The sequence below is a fragment of the Marmota flaviventris genome, chromosome 5 (genome assembly GCF_047511675.1).
Source record: "Marmota flaviventris isolate mMarFla1 chromosome 5, mMarFla1.hap1, whole genome shotgun sequence".
Lineage (NCBI taxonomy): Eukaryota > Metazoa > Chordata > Mammalia > Rodentia > Sciuridae > Marmota > Marmota flaviventris.
In genome coordinates this window covers 149,871,305-149,894,665 of record NC_092502.1, presented here as the reverse complement: position 1 = coordinate 149,894,665, position 23,361 = coordinate 149,871,305, and the positions used below count along the sequence as shown (strand labels likewise).

Sequence of the window (23,361 nt, the reverse complement as noted above, 5' to 3'; positions counted from 1 at the left end):
TAAACTGAAGATATATTTTATAATTGATGGCATATCAATAGTATTGAGATAGTGGAAATCTGTAAATTGGTTACCTCCTTACCAAAGTAAACTAAAGTGAAATAACGGAGGTAATTCCTAAAGTTGTGTCTCTTAGTCACTTGCAATTAATTATGGCCACTTTGAATGGGAGAGAAACAATGGTCCTGTAGTTAGAATACCATACATGAATCCTGTCTTAATTTGATTACATGTGAATTTCATCTGTTGTATATGCCGACAGGGAAGAAAAGTTGAGAAACACTCCTCTCCACTGGTTGGAAGGCAGAAAGGGATGGCTTCTTTTCACAGTGTTTCTTAGGATGTTCATTAACCAAAGAATTCTATTCTCTTCTCACCTCGCTGGGAGAGGAGGGAATTTGGGATAAAGAAGTGACATTCACATACCTTTCTCCCTTCTTTGGGTTTGTCATACCTGTTCTCAACCTTGGGAACCTTGTGGTGAAGGCTGTGTCTGCCTCTCTGCAAGGGGATACTCATGCTTGCAGAACTGTGCATGGCTTGTAGAGCAGGTTATCTTTAATTTTGGGTGCAGTATGAGGTGACTGTTGTTGGCACAGACCTAAATTATATCATTTAACTTATTATATCATTTATCTTCAGCAGTAAATCTGATATATTCACTCTCCTCCTATTTGACTTTCTCTCAAGTGCTTCAAGAGGCCATGAGGGGACATGGATTATTTTAAATGACTCACTCAAAACTCTTAAGAAAAATTTTATTTCTTTTTTTTTTTTTGCCATAAGATTTATTTTTATTTTTTTTAGTCATACATGATAGCAGAATGTATTTTGACATATAATACATACATGGAATGTACATACATCAATCATAATGTCTATTCTATTCTGCTGCCCTTCCTATCCCCCCTACTGCTCCCACAAAACTTTTATTTCAAAGTAAAAATGAGATTTAGTATAAATGAATGGGGGAATTCTTGGCTAATTTTCATTTTTTCAATTATGGGAATTTTATTAAAAATGAGAAATATTAGTTATAAGGCAACTTAAAAATTTCTTCAGGATATTTACAAGGTCTACTTATTTAGTACAAGGATAAGCCACAATATAGAATGTACATTTAATTGGAAGGGAAGACTATGAAATGAATTATGGTATCCTCTTCCTACTCCTGTCAACTTTCTTAAATTAATATAATTTGAACATAATGAAATACAACCATTTTAATTTACAGTTTGGTGAACTGACAAATGTAAACAAACGCCCATGTAGCCACTGTCACTATTAAGAGGAAATTTATGTCCCATCACCAAAAAGGTCTCTAAAGCTTTTATGCAGTCACTTCCCCTCTACTCTAACAGCCAGCCCTGTTTAACTACTTAACCTGCTTTGTGTGACTATAAATTAGATTTCATTTTTCGAGACTTTCAAATAAATAGATCATACAATATGTACTCTTTGTATCTGAGTTGTCTTTGTTCAGCATTTTTTTGAGATTTCATCTGTGTTATTGTGTATATAAGTAATATGTTCCCATTTATTGCTTAGTATTCTACAGTATGAATATGTTACAATTTATTTAGCTCTTCCTGTTGATGGACATCTAGGTTGTTTCAAGTTTTTCTCTCTTATGAATAAAGCTGCTGTGCACATAGATCACAGTTCTGTGTAATGGACATACATTTTTATTTGTCTTAGGTAAATGCTTAGGAAATGGAATTGCTGAGTCTTAGGATAAGTATATGTGACAGTTTAGAGGGAACTGCCGAACTGTTTTCCAAAGTATTTTGCCTTCTACCAGCAGTTTATTAAAGAAGTTTCAATTGCTTCACATCTATGTTAATGTTTGGTATTGTCAGTCTTTTTAATTTGAGCAACTTGAATGAATGTGTAGTAGTAGTTCATTGAGATTTTAATGTGCATTTCTCTGATTATGCAAGGCATATTTTCATAGGCTTATTTAACATTTTTGTGTCTTCTTTTGTTCAAATATTTTGTCTTTTTAATTTTGGTTATTGAGTTATAAGAATTTTAATATCAGATAAAAGTTATTTTGGGGATTTATATATTTCGAATAATTTCTCCCTTTGTTTTCTTTATAATACCTTTTAAAGAGCAGACATTTAAAATTTTGATGAAGTCCAATTTATAGGTTATTTTTAATGGTTGTGCTTCTTGTGTACTAAGAAATCTATGGTTACCCCCAAATCATTCTTAGAATTCTCTTTGCTTCTCCTTTATATTGAGTCCTGTTTCACCCTTTCTCAAGAAAGAAAAAAAAACTTACATTACTGTTCAGATCTAGTGAATGGAGTTGCTGTTACTAAAAGTTCTTAGGACAGACAGATGCAGTGGCACACATATCTATAGTCCCAGCTACTTGGGAGGATTGCTTGAGACCATGAGTTTGGGACCACCAGCTTGGGCAACATAGCAAGACCCTGGCTCCAAAAAATTTTTTTTTCCCCCTTAGGACATAAATTGTTTGGTGTTCTGTTCTTCTCTTTCATGGTGGTGATTAGAGTGTATGGCCAGGAAAGGGAATGAATGAATGGTAGAATTGTTAATATATGGACCAGAGACCTCGCTCGCTTTCGCTCTCTCTCTCTCTCTCTCTCTCTCTTCCTTTTTTCTAAGGTGCTTCTAGCCTGGCACTAAAGCTTTAGCTATTCCCAGGGCAATCCATGCTAAGCCATATGGTCAAATGCTCTCCCTTGCCATCTCTTTTTTAAACTCTGGTTCCATTTCTTACACACCTGGAGAGCAGTCATAAGATAATGATCACAGGGTCTTAGACTCAGGTTTGGGTTTTGTTGGAGAAAGAGATGAGGTAAAGGGAGTGATGAAAGAGAGTAAATATCATGGCTTATTTTTTTCTGACACTAGTACAAGGAGGTTTGGAAAAATGAGTATTTTGTGTAATATGGATTTTTCTGCATTAACATTTGAGGCCAAAAGGCACAGATAACAGTAAATATTACTGTGTTTACATTTTTCCATGGCCTTTGTGTTTGTGGCTCCAACAGAAAGTTTGTGGAGAGGGCTAGTGGTCATTTTGGAAAAGACTCTTGATTCTGCTGGTCAAAGCACCACTAGCAATCTCATTACCTTTTCTAACATACTTGACCCGGTGGAGATGGTCTCAGATTATGAGATGGTGTTAAAATTACCTTCCTGTCCATCATAGCCTATTGCGACCCAGTTAGATTCAATACCAGCTACTAGACAATCAGAACTTTCCTGTACAGAAAATCTGAGGCTCTCTAAACAGTCTGAATAAGTGTCCCACAACAAAAAACAACAAAGTCGTCGTCATCATCATCATCATCATCATCATCATCATCATGAACAACCACAAAATAAGCTTTGCATTACATAGAAGTTAAGTCTTACAAATAATTATGAAATAGACAACTGAACAAGACTTTTCCCTTGGCTTTGCTTTTATTCAGCAGTAAAATGGATTGGATTATGTGTCCTCAAATTCATTTGTTGAAACTGTAACCCTCAATATGACTGTATTTGGAGCTAAGGCCCTTAAGGAAGAAACTAAGGTTAAATGAGATTGTAAGCATGAGGTGGTATCCAGTTCATTTGGTATCATATCAGAGAGAGACAGAGACAGACAAAAAGGGAGACACAGATACCAGCAATGAGCACACAGAGCAAAGGCCATATGAGGACACAGTGAGAAGGTGACCATCTGCAGGCCAAGGGTAGAGGCCTCAAGACAAACCAACCTGCCCTCATTTCTATCTTAGACTCTGATCTTTAGGACTGTAAGAACAGAAATTCTGTTGTTTAAGCCATTCAGCCAGTGGTATTTCATTGTGGCAGCCTTAGCTAATTAAAGCAAATGTTAATGCAACAATTGGCTCATATAGTCAATTAAAAAGTGGACCAAGGACTTGAATAGACATTTCTCCAAAGAAGATATACAAATAGCCAATAAGGATGTGAATACATTCTCTATATCATTAGTCATCAGGAAAATGTAAATCTAACCACAATGAAATACTACCTCATACCCATAGAATGACTGTAATAAAAAAAAAATACAATAACAGGTGTTGAGAAGGATATGGAAAAATTGAAACCCTTGTACATTGCTGGTGGGGATGTAAAATGGTACAGTTACATGAGAAAACAATTTGATGTTGCCTCAAAGTGTTGAATTTATAGTTACCATATCCCAGCAATTTCACTCCCAGGTATATGCCAAAAATTGAAAATATTTTCATACAAAATCTTGTATACAAAAACATTCCTAGCAGCATTATTCACAATACCCCAAAAGTGAAAACAACCCAGTGCCCAATAGATAAACAAAATATATATCCATTCCATGGGATACAATTCAGCCACAAAAAAGAACTGAAGTACTGATTCATGCTGCAATTTTAGTGAGTCTTGGAATATTTCTAACAGAAAAAAGCTAGACACAAATAAAAATATGAAGGATATGAACTGGGGTTGTAGCTCAGTGGTAGCGTGCTTGCCTCACATGCGTGGGGCACTGTGTTCAATCCTCAGCACCACATAAAAATAAAGATTATTGTGTCCATCTACATCAAAAAAATATTTTTAAAAATATGCAGAATAGACAAATTCATAGCGATAGAGTGGTTGCTAGGGTTTTGGGGAGAGGAAAAGAGGAACTGGCTATAAGTGGGCATGTGATTTCTTTTTTGAGATTATGAAGATGTTCTGTAATTAGCAGTGATAGCTGCCTAATTTTGTGAATATTACTAAAATATTTTAAAGGTGTATACTTTTATAACTCTTATAGTGTATGAATATTTTAGTTCAAAAGATTGAACCAAATCATTGCCCCAGTGGTGAACCTGAAGTGAAGATGAATGAAATTGTGTCTTGAGTATTAATAGTTTTAACTCATATGAGTGGGGCTTTGGTTTTTCCCCATGATCATGGGTGATGGATATGTATGTATTCACTTGTATATAAATCTAGGTGTTGCTCTGATGCCATTCAAAAGAATTTTGTTTTGAGACAAAACAAAATCCTTCTCTACAAGTAAAATAGGACATTTTTAGAAGCTGAAGCTGCTTACTCCTTTTTTGAATCATCCCTACCTCAGAGAGAATCACTGTGCTGGTAGATCTGTGAAGATGATAGGCCTATTTTTCTGACATCATTAAAAAATATCTTTAAAAACTTGCCAAGAGAAAATCATGACCTCATTCCGCGGGATCATTCCCATTTGAAGTGTACCCTAACACCGGCAGCATTGACATCACCCAGGAGCTTTTTAGAAATGTTGATACCCCAGACCTACTGAATCCGAAACCATGTGTGTGTGTTTCCTGTGCTCTCCAGATGACTCATGCAGACTGAAATTGGAGAAGCACTGATCTAGAGAAATCGCAAATGGGAACAAAAGTTTGTGCTCATTTTTTGTAATAACCATTTGAGTACTTTACATGCAGCTTTTAGAGCATAACACTATCTCACTCACCACCCATGTAAACTGTTGAACTTGTGTACACTTGGATCATGTTTTCTAATCTATTCTCTACTAAGTGGATTTGAGGCTTTGTACTATTCTTGCAACTTCTTCAGGATAATTTAACATTTAAAAAAATTATGTTTAAAAGGATGTAGAAGAAGTCCTGAAATGAAGACCATACAATTTCCAAATTGAGGATATGGAACTCAGCTGGAATGCATTTATTTATTATAATCCCCCAAATAATTTCAGTTGGTACAACTACTTCTTAAAACCATATCAATATTAGGCTCAGAATTTAATCACAACCAAGCAATTCACAAAAACACTTTAAGCAACAAAACATGCTTAATATTTCTTTAGGAAGGTCCTTCAAATACATGTACAGCATCACTGGGTACTACACCAAACTATTAGAAGGTGACCTTTATGTGCCCAATACAACCATATGACACTCTTTTGACACATGTAAAAGATGAATTTAACTACATCTCAAAATCTTTAAGGTGCAACTTGTCTTATATTTTAAAGGATATTCTAGGTCATTTCTTAGGCAAGCAAAACTATGCACACTTTTAGGGGGAAAACAAACTGCTTAGAGTTTTTATATCATACATTTCAATTATGGGTAAACACTTAAAATTTTATATTTTAAAAAGTATCAGTTAGTGGAAACAAAAGTTGAATTTCCCAGCGTGTCAGGTTCTCTTGAATTCACAGCTTTCTGGATAAATAAGTGTAATGTCACTAAAATAATTTCCACTATTATACATAGTTTGGAAATAATAATATTTTGGACTATAATTTTCACATCTTAAAGGATGTGTTTTCTTTATTCCTTTGTCAATACTAAACTCTTTCTTCAAAAATTTTGTATCTATTTTTGACACTTTGGCCTGAACTTCTTTATGGAAAAAAAAAAAATCTAACATCTTCAACTTTAGCTGGTTACACTGGGAGGAGAGGGGTTATCATAACTTTATTATACCGTGTATCAACAATAAACCTTCTCATAGAGAAGAAAATACTTTAAATACCTTAAATCATATTTACAACAATAAAAATTCACATTTCATGCTTTAGTGAGACATTTAAATCAGCCATAAGGTAGTAGTCCTCATAGTTTATTAAAATAGAGCCCTTCTGGTATCTGGGCCTCTGCTGTGTGCCAGACAGAAAGCTCTTGATGTTATGAAAATAGCATAACTTCTGCCATCCTCCCATCCAGTCACAAAACTGAGGGTATTTCCTCCTAGCCATCAAGTTGTGGCTGTAGTCCTGTGTCCTAGCAGGGTGGCAACCAATGTGCTGCAGGCCCCTGAACACAGGTGAATCAGCTTGATGGTTTGAAAGTGCTCAAGAGCCTGACTATTCTCTATTGTGAGTCATGGATGAAAGCAGCCCTTCTGAGCACAGCTAAACTCTTAATGTGGCTATTGCACAGGATTTTAGACCGTTCCAGAAACAGTGCTGTCTTTCCCTAACTACTATATACATTTTTCAGATAAGTTCAGTGTTTCGCTGGGAAATGTGACTTGCAGGGAGTTACCCTTAGGAGCGGGCCCATCACCGCTGCTCCTTCCTCCAACCTCATCCACCAGTAGCACACTCTCGGAGGAGTCCTGGCCCTGTGAGGAGTCTGAGGTCTCTGATATTCGCAAAGTTCTCAGTGAGGTGGTGTCTGTTTGGGCCAGGCCCATGCCAGGCACGCCTGGAAGTAAATTCCTGCCTGCAAGGCCACTCTCACTTAGGTCTGGCAGGTAGAGGAGGGTCTGAGATGTACTGCTGATCTCCTTCAACTCCCGGGAGATGAAGGAGCGAGAATGGCTGGACATGGCAGAAGACGTCCTTCGACTCTCCGAGCAGTGTTGTCTGGAGCGGTCTCTTCGGGACCCACCGATGCGGCAGAAGAGGCATTTGATCTTCTCTATTGCTTTACTGAGCACTGTCTTTCGTAGAAGGATGTATATCCAGGGGTCCAGGATGGGGTTCACAGAAGCAATTCGGATGGCCTGCAAATCTGGGTTCTTGCTGATTTCTCTCACCACACTTGGCTGATATAACTGGTTGATGAATACACGCACCTGCGTAAACGAGATGCCCACATTTAGATTTTATAATTAAGCAACCGGGAAAACGCTTAAATGCTATATCTATGGTAGCAATATTAGGTAGCAGCTCTCTTCTGTTAGTAACTTCCAAGAAAAGGGCAGTTTACACAATGAACCTCAGAATAACCGGTTATTTCAAAAATGCAATTACATTTGTTTGGAGTTAGTATAAATAAATATTTTTGTAAGAATCTTATGAATATCTTGCATAGATCAAAGATGGTGTACAAAAATGCAATGTATGTGCACGAAATATATGAATAAATACCGTGAGTCATCCGTGAACTGTGTGTGAACTAAAAAGGACACGGAAGCCATTCGACAGGAAAGTCTGGTATCTGGGAACTCCCAGGGGCAACCCTGCTGGTTTGAGACTGCCCAGTACGTGTGACTTCCTACCTGCCTCTAAGTTCAGCACAGCATGGGAGATGGGGGTGACCCACTGGAAACACAGCCAAACAGAGGTGGGTGTGGTTTGCCAAGATGCCAATCAACCTGTTTACTACAAGACCCCTGCCACACAGAGAAGCAAGACTCCTCCCCCTGACACTTTATCCCTTCCTTTGATGCTTTGATGTATTATTGCTTAAATAAAGAATTGGAGCCATTTTTCAGTTGTTCAGTTCCAGCTCCTAACAAGGCTGGAAAACCTATCAGGTGCTCCAATTCATATATATATATATATATATTTTTTTTTTTTTCTGGTTCTGTCTCTTACTTTTATCTAATTATTCCAGATTTTCTATTGCTCAGGCAGCTCTCAGTCTTCTAAGCAGGAAACTACCCTGGTGGGGTGCTGGTTGTCCCTCAACAAATAAAGTCTCCTTGTGAAGCATTTTGCTAACTTAGTTTCTGTGAGTGCTTTTAAGTTTTCATCATTCTAATGAAATCTCTTTTTTTCCAAGAGCTACTGATTTCCCCTATCCGAGCAGCTGTTGTATATATTTTATATGATACTCATTTTTAAAATCAGCTAAATACAGAGAGCTGTGTTTTAGGTATTATGGTAGGTTTTAGGGACAAAAAGTTGTACTAGATGTCATAAACTTTCTGAAGGCAGAGAGTAATGTACAGTCCAGAGGACCGAAAAGTGGATCAATTATTACTGTGGAGTGATTTAATGATATGAGAGAGGTGTGCACATGGGAGCTCAGCTAATCCAGACCTGGAGGACACACTTCCTGGAGGAAAGGAAGCCCTGAGTTGTGATGGATGAGTAGGAATTTGCTAAATATAGAAGGAAGGAAATAACTTTCAAAGAGGGATGGCTCCATGTGCAAAGTCGAAGAATGAAATAATGTCAGCTTCTAGGAATGTTGAATGATTCACTGAAAAAAGCATAAATTGGTATAAACTTAAGGAAAACTATTATTTTGCTCCTTAGAAAAAGCACTTGTTAAAATTTAAATATTTTTTTAAAAAATCTAGATCTTACTTCTAATCACATTGGGATCATTTATGTAAAAAATTCATCTGTAATTCACATAAAATGTGTTTTTGAGATCGCTGCCATCTATTTAGTAATTATTTAGTCAGTATTACCTGCCTTTGATAATTATTTTAGGGAGAAGTTAAAAGCAATTATATTTTTAAAAAATACTTTCATTTATTTTTATGTGGTGCTGAGGATCAAACCCAGTACCTCACACATGCTAGGCAAGCACTCTACCATTAAGCTACAACCCTAGTCCCAGCAATTCTTAAAGCTGGGAAATATAAACAAAAACCATAAAAAAGAGAAAAAGGAACTCATAAGAGCATACCTAGAGCCTATATCTATGAATTAGAAGCAAATATTTCTAAATTTAACAAGACTTCAGGACATTGCTGCCTTTACCATATAGTATAATAATTAACGATTCATGCTGTTATGAATCATCAGAAAAAAGGTGGTGATATTTTAGAAAAATTTACAACAATGTGGACAAAACAACAAAAATGGAAGTTCAAAATGTTTCAAATAAGTTTCATTAATTTTCAGAATTCAACTTATATGAAAACCATTCCTGGATGATGCTAGATCAATGACATTTAACTATATTTCTATGTCTTCCTTAACAGAAGTTTAGATATTAATCAGCTATAGGTCCACTGATCCTTCATTAAGAAAATCTTGTTGGTCTTCCGTCGTTTTGCTTTGGGAACTTACTTGGTTGCAAAACCTGACCCAAACTTGGCATCAAAATCTGATCCAAACTGACTATGATACTATTTTTAGTTTTATTTATTCATCTTAGAGTGAATATTTCTGTTTTGTTCCAGGGGCACTTTCCCAGATCTGATGGAAAGATCACACATTTTATGACATACTAATAACTGATTGAAATTCTGAATTCTGAAACACATCTGGCCCTACAGATTTAAGATTAAGAATTGTGGACTTGTAAATTCATCAAACAGAGTGATCCAATGACTGTAAGATGAAATTATCATTTTGATCTCTGGAAGACAGCTAAATAAAGAATGAATAGCAGTATATGAAGTCTTCTCTTAAAATACTTGCAGGAACTATGCTGGGATAAATGATGATACCAAGACAAAGCTTGACTGATTTCTTTAAAAAATCTTCACAAAAATTAGTAAAACAAAGCATTGTGGTTTCTTCTTTCCAGAAGCTTGATTGAGGTCCTCAGTGGTACCTGGGAACTAAATGTTCCCTTGAGACTTTCCTCAGATGAGGTATTTTTTACTGAGACCTGAAGGTTCTTCTCAGAGTTCCCCACATTGTTGTCTGTTCTGGGCCCCCAGGTTCCAGATGAATTCCATGATTTTTTATTTTGTTTTGTTCTACAAGCCTATATTTCTGCTTAAGAATTATTTCCTGTGATCGGAGTCAATGGCAAAATGCATGAGGTCTATATTTTACTCACATCCCATATTATGTTTCTAAGATTAAAAGAAATGACACTTCTATATCTGTCACTGTCAGGTCCTCTGTGTGTGGCAGGGTTTGTGTTGACTTGAGGCTTTAGTGCCTCTAGGTGGCAGTGTTGCTCCATCCCGGCGTCTGGTAACAGGGTGCCTCCCTAGGATGCATTTTGCACAGCCATTTCCAAGATTCTTTCAGACCAGAATCTTGGACAAGTCTGAATACTGCATTTCTGAGATTTTAAACATTGACATGTCATGTTGCTTGTTGCTTCTTTACCACAACCTCAAAGGAAACATGGTTACTACTGAAAGGAGGAAAATTTTTGAATAGTTAAGATGGGATGATATTCATAGCTATTTAAAGGAATTTTAGGACTTAGCATTTTATTTTTAAATTTCTGTGACTTTTTAGAAAAGTCAGAGGATTGAAAAATAATTGATGATTGGTGTTCACAGTCAAAGGTGATGAGAGGCAAGGAAAGTATCACTTCTGTGCCTCACTTCATCCACAGCTATAATTAATTCTGACTACTGCAGAAGGGAATGCTGCGGAGGAAAGCTTACAATTTAGTACAAGCTGCTAAACCTGGCTTTTAATGTCTCCTCACTAAAGGGGAGTTCACAGGGTAGCAGAAGGATGAGTAGAAAACACAAATTCTAAATTCAGGGAGAAGCATCCTTAAAAGTAGGTCAAATTATTTGAAAAGAATGAATATGAATGATGAGTTTTACTTTGAATAATATTCTCAAAGGAGGTTTACTTCAAATAGACATGGGGGAAGAATCTAAAACAAAAAGTTCATGCATTTTGTAATGTTTGAATAAATTTAGCAACTTCTGCATCACTTTAAAGGCTACTTGATTTTTTTCTCCCTGAAGGAAGGGAAACCCAGATTAGGATGGGAATATCTACAGCAGTACTTCAATGTCATGCGGGGAGGTGAAAACTTTTCTGGAACTCATGTCCAATGGGCCCTATATGTTACACAAATAAACAAGTGCAGGCAGTTTCCAGTGCTGGAAGACTGTGCTGATGATAAAACAGAACCTCTGAGTCAGAGGGGAAAAAAAAAATCCTAAACAATTCACTGAACTCAAGCAATACCTCAACTTTCAGCCAATTTTAAAAGATGACTTTTAAAAGCTGTAGTAGCTGCAGATTTGTGCACATGATTTTCACTAATATTGTCATACATGAAAATATTTCAAACTTTCTGAGACTGATTAGAGCTTAGGGTTCAAGAGCATTGGAATGTAACTTGGAGAGGATTTGATAAATTCACAAGGTGTAATGATAGGAAAGTTCAAGGGAGGCTACATGTTGTAGAGGTAAATGCCGGAGCTTTGTGATCAAATAAACCTCTGTTCAAATCCTGGCTGTTCTTACAATTTGTGCATAAGTTGTTGAAGTGTGTACTACAGTGTCCAGGATAGAACACATATGCTGGCTCTCTTTGTTTTTCTTGTAACCTATATAGGGACACTTGGCCACTGTGGAATAGATCATTAATTTGAAAAATGTGGGTAGGGGGTAACTTTAGGATGTGGTTAATGACATGGTATTAAAAACATGTACTTTCTACTTAAGAACAACCTGTTTGCAGGGAATGTTGAATTGACAAAAGAATGTTGAAATCTTAATCAGAACAATTTAATAATTGATTTTCAAAATAGTAGTACTTTCCAGTAAATACCAAGATCTGTAACTGGATTTGTGCACTCATGCTACTTGGTCTGTTCCAAGAACATAAAAGGAATTATCTGTGTGTGCTCAGTTATCTCACTCACTGCCTTGTGAAGAGTCCAGAATTGACACAGCTGTTACTAGAAGGTCTTACCATTTTTTTTTCTTTTTTTTGAAGTGAAAGATCATGGAAAGAGTTCTGACTCTGTGGTGGTATTAGAGACCTCATTTCCCATTCCTTCTGGGTCACTAACTGAATACTTATTGCAGGCAAGTTAATCTCTGTTAGTTAATCTCTTCATTGCAAATTTATTTCTAAATTTTTTAAACTCTCATTTTCAACATTTTAAGAAGACTATAAGAATAACTTCAGCTCTAGGGGAAAAATATCTTGTTAGTAGGTGTTCAATGAAACCAAGACTTGACAGGTCAGCAAAGGGTGGTGAAAGGAGCATTTGACTAAGATTCACCCAAGCAACCCAGTAAGTTTCACTGAAAAATTCTTTTTTTAAAATATCTTTTTAGTTGTAGATGGACACTAGCACATTTCTTTTATTTGTTTATTTTTATGTGGTGCCGAGGATCGAACCCAGTGCCTCACGCGTGCTAGGTGAGCACTCTACCACTAAGCTACAAATTCAGCCCCAACTGAAAAATTCTTCATGTGCAGCTAGGGAAGCTGACGTGCAGAGACGGTGAAAAGGACAGTCTGCTCTACTCTCTTCCCAGAGCTTTTACAAGATTCAAATGAGATGTCAGATGTGGAAATACCTCACTTTTTTTGTGTGTTATTCTCCTGTGTTCAAGGTGCTACTTACTACTGGGTCTGCAATTTCATGTTATGACTAAAAAACTTGCTTCTAGAAATTGCTATTCTTAACTTAGCCAAAGTTATTTAAAAAATCACATCTTTTCGATTCTACTGCAATTGTACCCAAATTTACTGTCTTATTCTATTACCCACAAATGTAATTCTTACCTAAAATCCCATCAGTTATTTTATAATGAGATTCCAGTTTGCCTTAAATAAAAATGTGCATCTATTTATACAGTTTTCATCTGCTTTGATAAGCTTTTGCTGGTCAAATGCTGATGATCAACTAGTTTCTAGTAATTTTGTCCGTTCTTCTATTTGAAATCAGTCTTAGGATTTTTTAAACACCGGAAAATTGAATAAATGATAAAGTATGCTTAAGATAAAGAAAAGGGGATTACATTCTTTGGAAGTATGTAGATAAGACAACCTCTTTAGCTTGTCTTTATAGAGACAATTAGTTTATAGTAAGCAACTAAATAGATACTCACAGGAAGTTATTTTCCTAAGGACTTAAATTTTATCTGACCCAAGCAGAAGATTAATCAAATTGACTATTCCACTCCCAATAGAGATGAATACTTGTTAATTCAGAGTAAGGAAAAAGAAAATAAATAAATATGGCCTTGGCTTGCCTGTGCATGAAGGAAAATGCCTTTCCAAATCCTACATTATAATTGCTTAGCCCTGAGGCAAAATATTTGATTACAATCATTATCTTAACATTAGTACTGTAACTGCAAGATTAGGTAGCAGAAATTGATCTAGCTACAACATTTAACACAGGGATGTTAGGAAGTTGTCTTGCTTGCACATTTCTGAATTCAATCCTCTTTTATTTATCTTAAGTGTACTCTTTCATTTATTCAGCTTTTCCTGTATTAAAATTAAAAAAAACAAGATTGATTACAAATAGACAAAAGACAAAATAACAAGAACCACCTTCCTATCAAATCTTGACATTTGATATTCCTATGGATTTCACTTCCACTTTCTACCTTTTTTGTTCATTGACTATGATTCACTTCAGACAGTTCTGTAGGTTCTGCTCAGCACAATGAATTCCCCAACCTTTCTTAAATTTCCATTCCAGACTCAGATCTATTTATAAAACATTTATTTTTTGATACCAGACTGAAATTTACCTTTTATACTAAACTCAGTATCACACACCCTCTTAGAGCCACTGTAGCTTTTTCTTTCCTGGTGTCCCAAAGACAGAAACTTGGCTGCTTTCCAGTGGCTTCATATTTCTCTACTACTTTGTGTCAAGCTTTCAAATTTCCTTGAGATTTTAAAAAGAAACTATATATGCCCTGGTAGGTAACCTTTCCAAGTGATTCAAAGGATTTGATTTTTCCTCAGATAGGTTTAGCAACAACTTTATTGGATAAAAGTTAAAATTGATGCTTCATTAGTTTCCCTGCAATTGAAAATAGAGCCTGCTGCTTTAACTGCCAGAGAGTTTAGAAGCTTTAACCTTAAATTACATTATGAGAAAGGTGAAAAAGAATGTTGCAAAAATAAGCCAAGGAGGACTGTAATTGTGGATGTTTCCCTTTTGATTCTTTAATTGCTGAAGTGTGCGTGGGTGGATGGGTAATAATATAATATCCCATTACTTAAAAATTTACACTTAAACTGATTCTGAAATTAGTTTTCAGTAGTCAAAACTTAAGGCTAAAAACTAAGCCACTACGATTTGTAAGCTTCCTTACTTCACAAAATCTATGTAAGTTCTTGACTAACATGATTACTTCTTAACTGAGCCAGTTTCAATGTTCAGGTTGAGATTACTTAATATCTACTATATATTACTGACTTTCTACAGACTTGACATTTTTTTGTTAGATTAAACTATGGTTAATTTGCAGACCATAAATACAAGTACAACAACTTATTGTCCTCAAATAATTTCAAAGGCTTTGTCATAAATGGTCCTATACTTTAGGGCCAAGTCTACTGTCAGTCTATAATAGAATGCCTCTCATGATGATGGAGGAAAACCCTGTATCCGTGGATTTGCAGGAATCAGTAGCTTCACATGCTCACCTCCAACCAAAACATTTAGAAAGTATGAGCTTGTTGCTAACCTCCTACCTCTGATTCCTTAGTTCCTTAAAGTGGATGTTCTGTAAATAACAACCACTCACTTTGTCATTCACTGTTCTGCAAAACATAAGGCAGAGGCCAAGGAACCCAGACCTTAGCAGGGGCAGAGTGCTTTCTTACAAAAGCTCACTTGATCCTGAGTTGCCATCACAGACAGTAAAATATGTTTATGTGGCTCAAGTGTGACTTCACTCTGTAAATTACACTGGGTCCTGGAATGGCTTAAAGGCTCTTCTGCCAATTATATTTACTTCTGTTTACACCAATTGGCAAGAAGCTACTGTATGCTGGCTCCCAGCCACCTCTAAGTTCCTTCCATTTACAGTCACTTATCAGAGATATAATATTTTTATATCAAATAATCCTGGACAGTATTAATAAAATAAAGGAAAGAACAATAGCCCGTTACATGTATTTCCTCTTGCTTCCAATAAGCCTAAGAAAGAGCAGTCATCTCTTTTTTGAGTCGGTGTTTTGTAATTTCCAGGAATGCAGTATTTAGAGAGATGGAGGAACTTAGAACTAGTTTCTTTCAAGATAAACTAGATAAAGAATTATGTTCACCTGCCTGTCTGTTACTGGTGCATTCCATCTTAATAACAGGCAAAAATAGAGAAGTAGGTAGGCTTTGAACCTTTCTGTGTATTTTAAAAGTTAATCCAAAGGCAACTTTAAAGAGAATGTTGTCCTGAAAATAAAGTGTACCAAAACTTTAACACATACAGCACAAAGGCCAAAATTAGAAGTTCTAAGAGAGAGAATGCAATACTATAGGAGCAGGGTTTGGAGTCTGATGGCCTAAGAGCCACAAAAACTGTAGAATTTTGTCTGGGCAATAAATAAGAATCCTCTCTAAATCTCATAAACCATCTAAAACCTCCATAAAGGTACTGTACCTCTCATGGTTATTTGAGTATTCAAATCCATTAACTTATATAAATCAGCCTGTCCATAATTGGCCTCCTCAGAAATATTACTTTCCTGGCCTGCAGAAAGAACTAATGAACCTGAGTTTGGGCCATGCCCTGTGCAAGAGTTATAATTTGTATGCATCAAAATGTTCTCCCAGGCACAGCATGGTAAAGAGCAGGGAACCTAGCTCACTGTGTAGTTTCTGCTAGATTATTCTCAGCAATCATTCCCTTCTTCCTCTGTGAGGTGAAGGAGTTAGGCAAGACTCAAAAGCATTGGCTATCTCTTCTAGCACTAAAATGCTACTTTATCTAAGGAAACATAACCAAACCAAAAGCTCTACATAAAACAAAACACCCAAAGCCCCATTGGCCTAAGAAATGGTTTCCAAGAGAGATCATCACCCCTGATGTTTTCAGGCTCTGCAAGTTGTCAGTGTGGAGGACTGGGCTAGGTCACCCTACAGAGAGGTTCCCTCCACAGGTGACAGAGAGAGGGGTGTGTGTTCCCAGACAATCGGGGACTAATGTCAAGCACCAAGGGGTAGGTAGGGGTTGTCCCTGGAGGGAGAGGAACCCAGGCTTTCGGAGAAAGAGATTCAGGGCATATAGGGGAAGGCACCCCTCTCCCAGTCTCAAAATTGGGCACTCAGAAGGCCTCCCCAGAGGCTTTCTCAGAGAGGGCCTGTGGGGGGTTCCAGCCCCTATTTGGAGAAGACGCAATTAAGAAATCCGAGGGAAGGGAAGGAGCAGGAGGAGAGGGGTGGATGAGGGAAAAGGGCAGAACAGGCCTGAGCCCGGCCACTCACCACGAGCGGGATGGAGCAGATGAGCACCACCAGGGAGGTGGCAATGAGTAAGATGACCATCTGGATCTCCGCGCCCGCCATGCGGCGGAAGCTCCGGCGGCGGCGAAAGTCGCTGAGGCGCGGCAGGGCTGGGGAGGCAGAGGGGTTGCCCCGACAGGCAGCAGAGGACACCGCGGCGGCGGCAGCCGCGTGGTGCTGCTCGGTGCCCAGCGAGGTGCGGCGCATGAACTGGCGGTGCATGCGGAGCAGTGCGCCGCACACGAGCACGTTGCAGAGCACAGTGGCGAGAATGAGGAAGGAGCTGAAGCCCGCGTACATGTAGGAGAAAGCCGCGTACGCCGTCACGTTGGTGGTCCAGTCAATGAAGCACCAGGTCTGCGGGTACTGCAGCTGAGAGCGGCCGAGGCCCATGTTAGGCAGCGCACAGAACAGCACATTGGATGCATAGACCGCGAAGAGAGTGAGGCCGGCCAGTCGCTTGTCCACGTAGTGGCTGTAGAAGTAGGCGTGGTTGATGGCCAGGTAGCGCTCTATACTCATGGCACAGATGATGCTGAGGCCCGACAGACCGAAGAAGAGCAGGATGAAGGTGCTGTAATCGCACAGCGCCTGTTCACCAGGCCACTGGCCCTTCATGTACGTGGCGATGGTCACTGGGCTAACCAGCAAAGTGCCCAGTAGATCGGTGACAGCCAGCCCGCATACCAGCGTGTAGAAGGTGGTCTCCTTCTGCTCCTTGCGCGACTTGCACAGCACCACGATGGCCACCAGGTTGCCCACCACCCCGAAGATGAACATCACCGCCGGGATGGTAACGGGGCTGTTCAGACGGTCCGGACTCGAGGAGGCGGATGCATTAACCGCCGGCGTTGACATGTTGGTGGTCGACAGTGCACAGCCTTGCGGAACGATGCTGGGTCTAGGGATGGCAAGCGACAGGAAAATGATCAGTGTGCGGAAGTTATTACTTGTAAGGTGTTAGACCCCTACCCGAGAAACTCTGCTGATGAGACAAGGGAACTTGATCTTACTTTCTGGACTGTAGCCACTGACTGACTTGCGGCTATCGAAATCCCCAGGCTCCCGATACGTCCTGCCAACAGCACCACTCTACTGACATTAATATTTAGATGCTGATAACTGCCATTCTCTCCGCCGCCTCCTCTCAAACGAACCCACTCCATTGCCAAGATGAACAAGACCCATCTCAAGGGAAAAGTGACTCGCAGTGTTGTTGTTCCCGAAAGATTATGAGTCGATAAAATTCTCACAGCAATCAAGTTATAGAAAACGATTTGGAAAGCTTGCTCTCTTTTCTTAGTTTTCCTGGGGTAGTACCCGACCACTGCTCTGTCTACCTGATGACCACTACCCCATCTTGCACCATCTTACCTTTAGTGGACGCGGTTGTAGCAGCACCGTAGGCGCCCAGGCTCAGGCCTCAGATTCCTGGACCTGCCCCCAACCTGCCTTCAGCCTCGTCCGGTTTAATGTGGAACTTACTAAGCCTTAGGCTTTTTCGGAGCTGGGTCTCCGTGGCTGCCAATTTTCCGGAACTGGGATCAGAGTGGTCAGTTTTCAAAAAGTTGTAGAACAGGAGGGGCAGCAGATGGGTTAGTGAAGACTGGTGTTGAGTTTTTTGTTTAATTTTCCCCTTTCCTTCAAATATGAGTCCCCGCTTGGTAGAGCCCGCAGGTCTTGGCCACTGGCAGGTAGCGTCCAGGTGTGTGGCCGCGCGCGCAGGTGGAACTGTGCGTGGGTCCTCGGTTCCTGCCGCCCTCCTCCCCAGCCGAGGGCAGAACGGACGGCTACCGTAGTTGGCGGCTGCCACTAAGACCGCTCCTAGTGTCTTGGGGGTGGCTCGGGGTCCACGCAATCTGGGGCTCTGACCTAGAGCTGTTCATCTTCCTCTCTGGCTGCCGGGTTTCGAGCTCCGCTCTCGCCCTTCCAACCTCTGTACAAACTTTTCTCCTCCTTTCAAGTTTCCCTGGCAGAGGCGGAGACAGACGGCGCGCGGCCCAGGCACCCATTGGCTGAACTGGAAGGGGGCGGAGCGTGTTCTCGGCGAGCGCCGCTGGGCGGATGCCGGGCTCAGACTAGCGCCGCTCCAGCTGCGCTGCTGGGGGCGACTCTTGAAATCTCACCCGCGGACTTTCTGAGAGGGCACCGCCGGCGGTGATCAGGGGAAGCCCCGGTGCTTTCCCGGGCACCCTCACAGCTTCTCCCGAACTCTCCATCCAGTGTCGGGGGCAGGGGGCGAGGGAGACCACGCTAAAACTGTCGTCTCATCTCCCTCGCTCCTGGCCGTTCCCAGTGGGCTATTTCCCGCAACCTGTGCTCGCGAGGCGCTACGTCTGTGCCTCGGGAAGGGAGAACAATGGCTTTGGGACTTCACACTGGAGTAGCGGTGGGGAGGAGAGGTGGGAGTGTGCGTGCGCGCTGTACCCTATTCGGGTGCGCGCGCGGACACGGTGGGTGGAGGGGTGGGTAGGTACCAGGCTTGGGCGTGGAAACTACGAAGAATTCTTCCTCTCACCATAAAAGGAGTTGGTTGGCAGTGCCCGGGCTGCGGGCTGCGCTCATAGGGCACCGCAGGATAAAAGAGAAAGGGAGGGAGGGGGAAGAGAGAGAGAAAGAAACAAGACGCGATTACAGCGTCTCCTGGCCCAGGTGGCCGAAAACCTTGTGGCTTGGAGAGTCCTGGAGAGAATTGGTGAGAGTGGGAGTACAGTCTAACTGCGGAGATCTCTCCCCCTGGGGAATTTCTCCGACCTGAAAGAACAGGTAGACTGAGCTTCCGCCTTGAGCCGGTTGTATTTCTGTTAGACACCTTCCCCATAAATCCTTGGAAAGGCCAATCAGAGGGTGAGAAGGAGGTTGAAAGTCACGCAGGCAAAAGGATTCTCTAAGCATTACCTTTACCCTACCCTTTTCTTCGATTTATGGTTTGTTTGGCCTTGTCTGGTGGTGGAACAATTTTTCCATGTACTCATTTATTAACTTCTTTCTACTTAAAAAAAAAAAAAAGGTAAAGCGTCATGGTGTAATTAAAACCGCTTCATCATTAAAAAGAAAAAGGGGGGTGGTGGAAACTATACAGTGATATTGTGTGGGCCTTCACACAATTGAAATTCCTAGAAAAACCTCTTTCCATCTGTAGTACGCTTGCTTTTAACACATCTCACAGGGTAAGTAACGTGATTCCTTTATATGATAATCTGGCACTCTTTCTTAAATATGATTTCATGAATGAACAAACCTGCTAAGAATTTGTCTGGTTCCCCAGTCAGTCTCAGTAACAAGTGAGTAATAAGAGAACCAAAGAGAGCATTTCATCAACGAATTTCTGGTCATAAAATATCTAGAATCACATTGACATGTGTTAAGACATGTAGCATCATTCTGTCATGTATACTATTTTATCATAAGTATCAGAAGGAGATAGACAAATTTGTTAGCTAACATAAAAAGAATAAATGGCAATTGGGCATTTTCTCAGTCTTAATCACTACCATAACCACTTCTGATGTCTATTCTTCCTTTGTGTTATAACCTCTGGGAACTGTGCATTCTGCCCCCATTCCTTACTGACCACACTGCATTCTATCACTTGTGTCAGTTGTTGTCAGTAAATATGTGAAGGGAAGGTGGGAAGTTAGTTCTACTCACTTTCTGCTCATAATTTTTTCCCCAGTTTTCTTTCCTTTTGAAGCTCCTTTAAAAAAATAGAACAATTGCAATTGGTTTAATTAATTTTTTATGATGAATATATTAAAAATAAAACTGAGGCATGCTGCTGAGGAAATTAGTCACTATTACAGGTTTTAGCATGTCATTGATAAGTTGGGCTTCTTATCAACAGAACCATTTTTTTTTTTTTTTTAAAATGTGTTTTAAAATTTCTTTCTGGTAGCTTTAAGATGATGGGAAATAAGTAAAAATTCAGTATATGAAACTAAAGTGCAGTGAGGTTTATCTGGATCCTCTTTTAATGCATGATTCTTCAGAAGTTAGAAGTTGAAAACTTGCAAAACAATTTTATTTCATTAGTTTGAAAAACTGGGATGGTGAAGTTCAATTTACCTCATCTCTGCAAGGATTCCACGTGTCAAAAGGAAAGGGAGAATTGCCATAATTAAGTGGGCAATTCTTGTTACTGCTTGTATAGGTCAAGGAAAATATTTTTTATTCTAAGCATTGTTGTCTGTTTTCCCTTGCAGTTTCTGCTTCAGTCCTTACTTCTCTGAAGTGGAGGACCCAGGCTCACTTCTTTGGAATTGGCATTAAATCCTCTCTGAAGGTTTAAACTAGTCCAAAAACTGCCTGACCCAACTGTTTGATGGCTCTGTTCTAGCTGTTTGACTGCTTTGAAGTAAACACCTTAAGGTGGGAACCCACTTAAAAGCAAAGGCTGCTAAGGGGCTACTAACCATGTTCACTTTGACGAGGTTGAATCTTCTTGGATCAAAGGAAATATGGGACAGGCAGACCCTGTGTTTCAGCCAGCAGGAATGGGGTAAGAAAGGGAATGATTCCTGGGAGGAAGGCAGCAAGATGACTCAGATCTGGCCTGGACCCTTACTGAGCTACAGCTGGCAGGATCTTAGTGCATTCCCGAAGCACTAACATTCATGTCGTAAAGCCTGTGCAAATTGTGTTTGCTCTTGTGTTTCATGACAGGCCATGCGGAGACTCAAAACAGAGTGTAAAAGGCATCTATCTGGTGCAAATAACACAGTGCCCTTGGACACATTTGTCTTCCACACGCTCAGCCAGTTGGTTCAGTGGAATATAAACATGGCATTCACCCCTGGGCATGGAAAGAGGCCTACTATGATTGTGGTTGTGGCCCTAGTGGTGTCCCTCCCTTTTCAGTGGTACATTTCAAATGTGTGGTCTCCTGATTATTTTCATTTTCTAAACATGAATTTTATGCTGAGTCTAGGGCCTGGAGTTGCTACACGTGTCAGAACTGTAATTAACTCCCCAACATCTTCATGTGGTGTTCAATTACTCCTGTGGAGGCTGGTAACTGAGAGTAATTACTCTAGGCTGCCTCCTTCTCCGACAATTACACTCCTCAAAGTGATGCTTTCTGCTCTTTTATTTGTCCCTTCTTTTTCTCTAGCTGCTTCAGTTATACTCCCCTTGTGAATTGGGCCAATGGACAAAGGAAGGTGACTGTTTACCTATGATTGATTATTTTTGAAGTTACACGTGGAAAGATAAAGCCTAACTAAGTTCAGGAGTCTGTCTTCTATAGGAGGGAGGATCTTTTGATTACATTTCAATTCCTTCTCATGTCCCAATTTTTTTTTCTAAACTACAGAAGATTCACAAGACAGGCATGGTAGTGCACACCTGTAAATTCAGTGACTTAGGAGGCTAAGGTGGGAGGATTGCAAGTTTAAGACCAGCTTCAGCAACTCAGTGAGGCCCTAAGCAGCTTAATAGAATCCTGTCTCAAAATAAAAAGGGCTGTGGATGTAGTTCAGTAAAAGCACCCCCTCGGTTCAATCCTCAGTACCAAAAAAAAAAAAAAAAAGATATACAAAACTCACTGGTTTAATCATCAACACCAGCATCACCTGTAGCCCATGTTGGTGCATCACTTTCACACTTGGATTCACACATGATTTTTTTTTTTTTTTTGGCACCAAGGATTAAACTCAGGGTTGCTTAACCACTGAGCTACATATCCAGCCCATTTTGTGACCAAAGATGTATTAAAGAAATAAGCTATTATTTTACAGACATAAGGACTCAGTTTTTCCTACCAGATGCTATAGCTGCAGGGTCCACTTACTTGGCATCAGCTCATCCTGGGCACAACTGAGACCCTTGTCCTGCAAAAACTGGTAATGTCCTAGCACAATGCTTGGCATACCCAAAGTATCATGAGAGTTCAGGAAATTAACTCCTTGACCTTTGTGCTCCATATAATTTTCATTTTCATCTGTTCTCACAACAGTCTCTTTTCTTGCAATACCTGTATACACAGAAATATGCATCCAAACTAAAGAGGTATGTGTACAAGTTATGGCCTCCATCCCACCCATCAGCACATCTCTCATGCATTTCCAGACATAGATTCTTCCAGTCCACCTAAAGCACAGGGAAATATGATGGGTCCATTTTCCAGTGAGCAGGGGCCATGGCCCCATATACTCATTTTTGCTATTCATCTTTCCTTTCATTTATCCACCCAACAAACACTCACTGAGAGTCCACTGCTTATAAGTGTGCACTAGCCTATGAGTACGCACTTGAGTAAAATGAATAGTTCCTGCCTCTGTGCAGGTTACCATGTAAAGGAGGAAGATTATAGTCCAGAAAGAGGAAAAAAAGACATTAAATGTACAAATAAACTCACACTGATACACATTTACACACTGTGATCAATGCTATGAAATAAAAAAAAAACAGGAAAAACTTCATTCAGATTTGAGACTAGAAATGACCATTCTGAAGAAATGTCATGCTCTAAAGAGAGTATTGTTTTCCTTGAAAATGTCTCTCTAGTTAGCAACCAGAACAGACAACCTTCCACACCAAGTACAAGAAGCCTTAAGCATTCTGGCT

The 23,361-nt window shown here is 39.7% G+C and overlaps 1 protein-coding gene across 1 annotated transcript; it reads right to left on the bottom strand.

The window, feature by feature from the left end:
* Nucleotides 1-5,658: 5,658 nt before the first annotated feature.
* On the bottom strand, nucleotides 5,659-18,759 carry Ptger4 (prostaglandin E receptor 4). Its single transcript, XM_027936204.2, has 3 exons — nucleotides 18,172-18,759; nucleotides 16,780-17,698; nucleotides 5,659-7,551 (listed from the first exon to the last, which is right to left on the bottom strand). Exons 2-3 carry the CDS (start codon nucleotides 17,653-17,655, stop codon nucleotides 6,955-6,957), a joined length of 1,473 nt encoding a protein of 490 aa, XP_027792005.2. The 5' UTR covers nucleotides 17,656-17,698; nucleotides 18,172-18,759; the 3' UTR covers nucleotides 5,659-6,954.
* Between the last annotated feature and the right edge of the window lie 4,602 nt (nucleotides 18,760-23,361).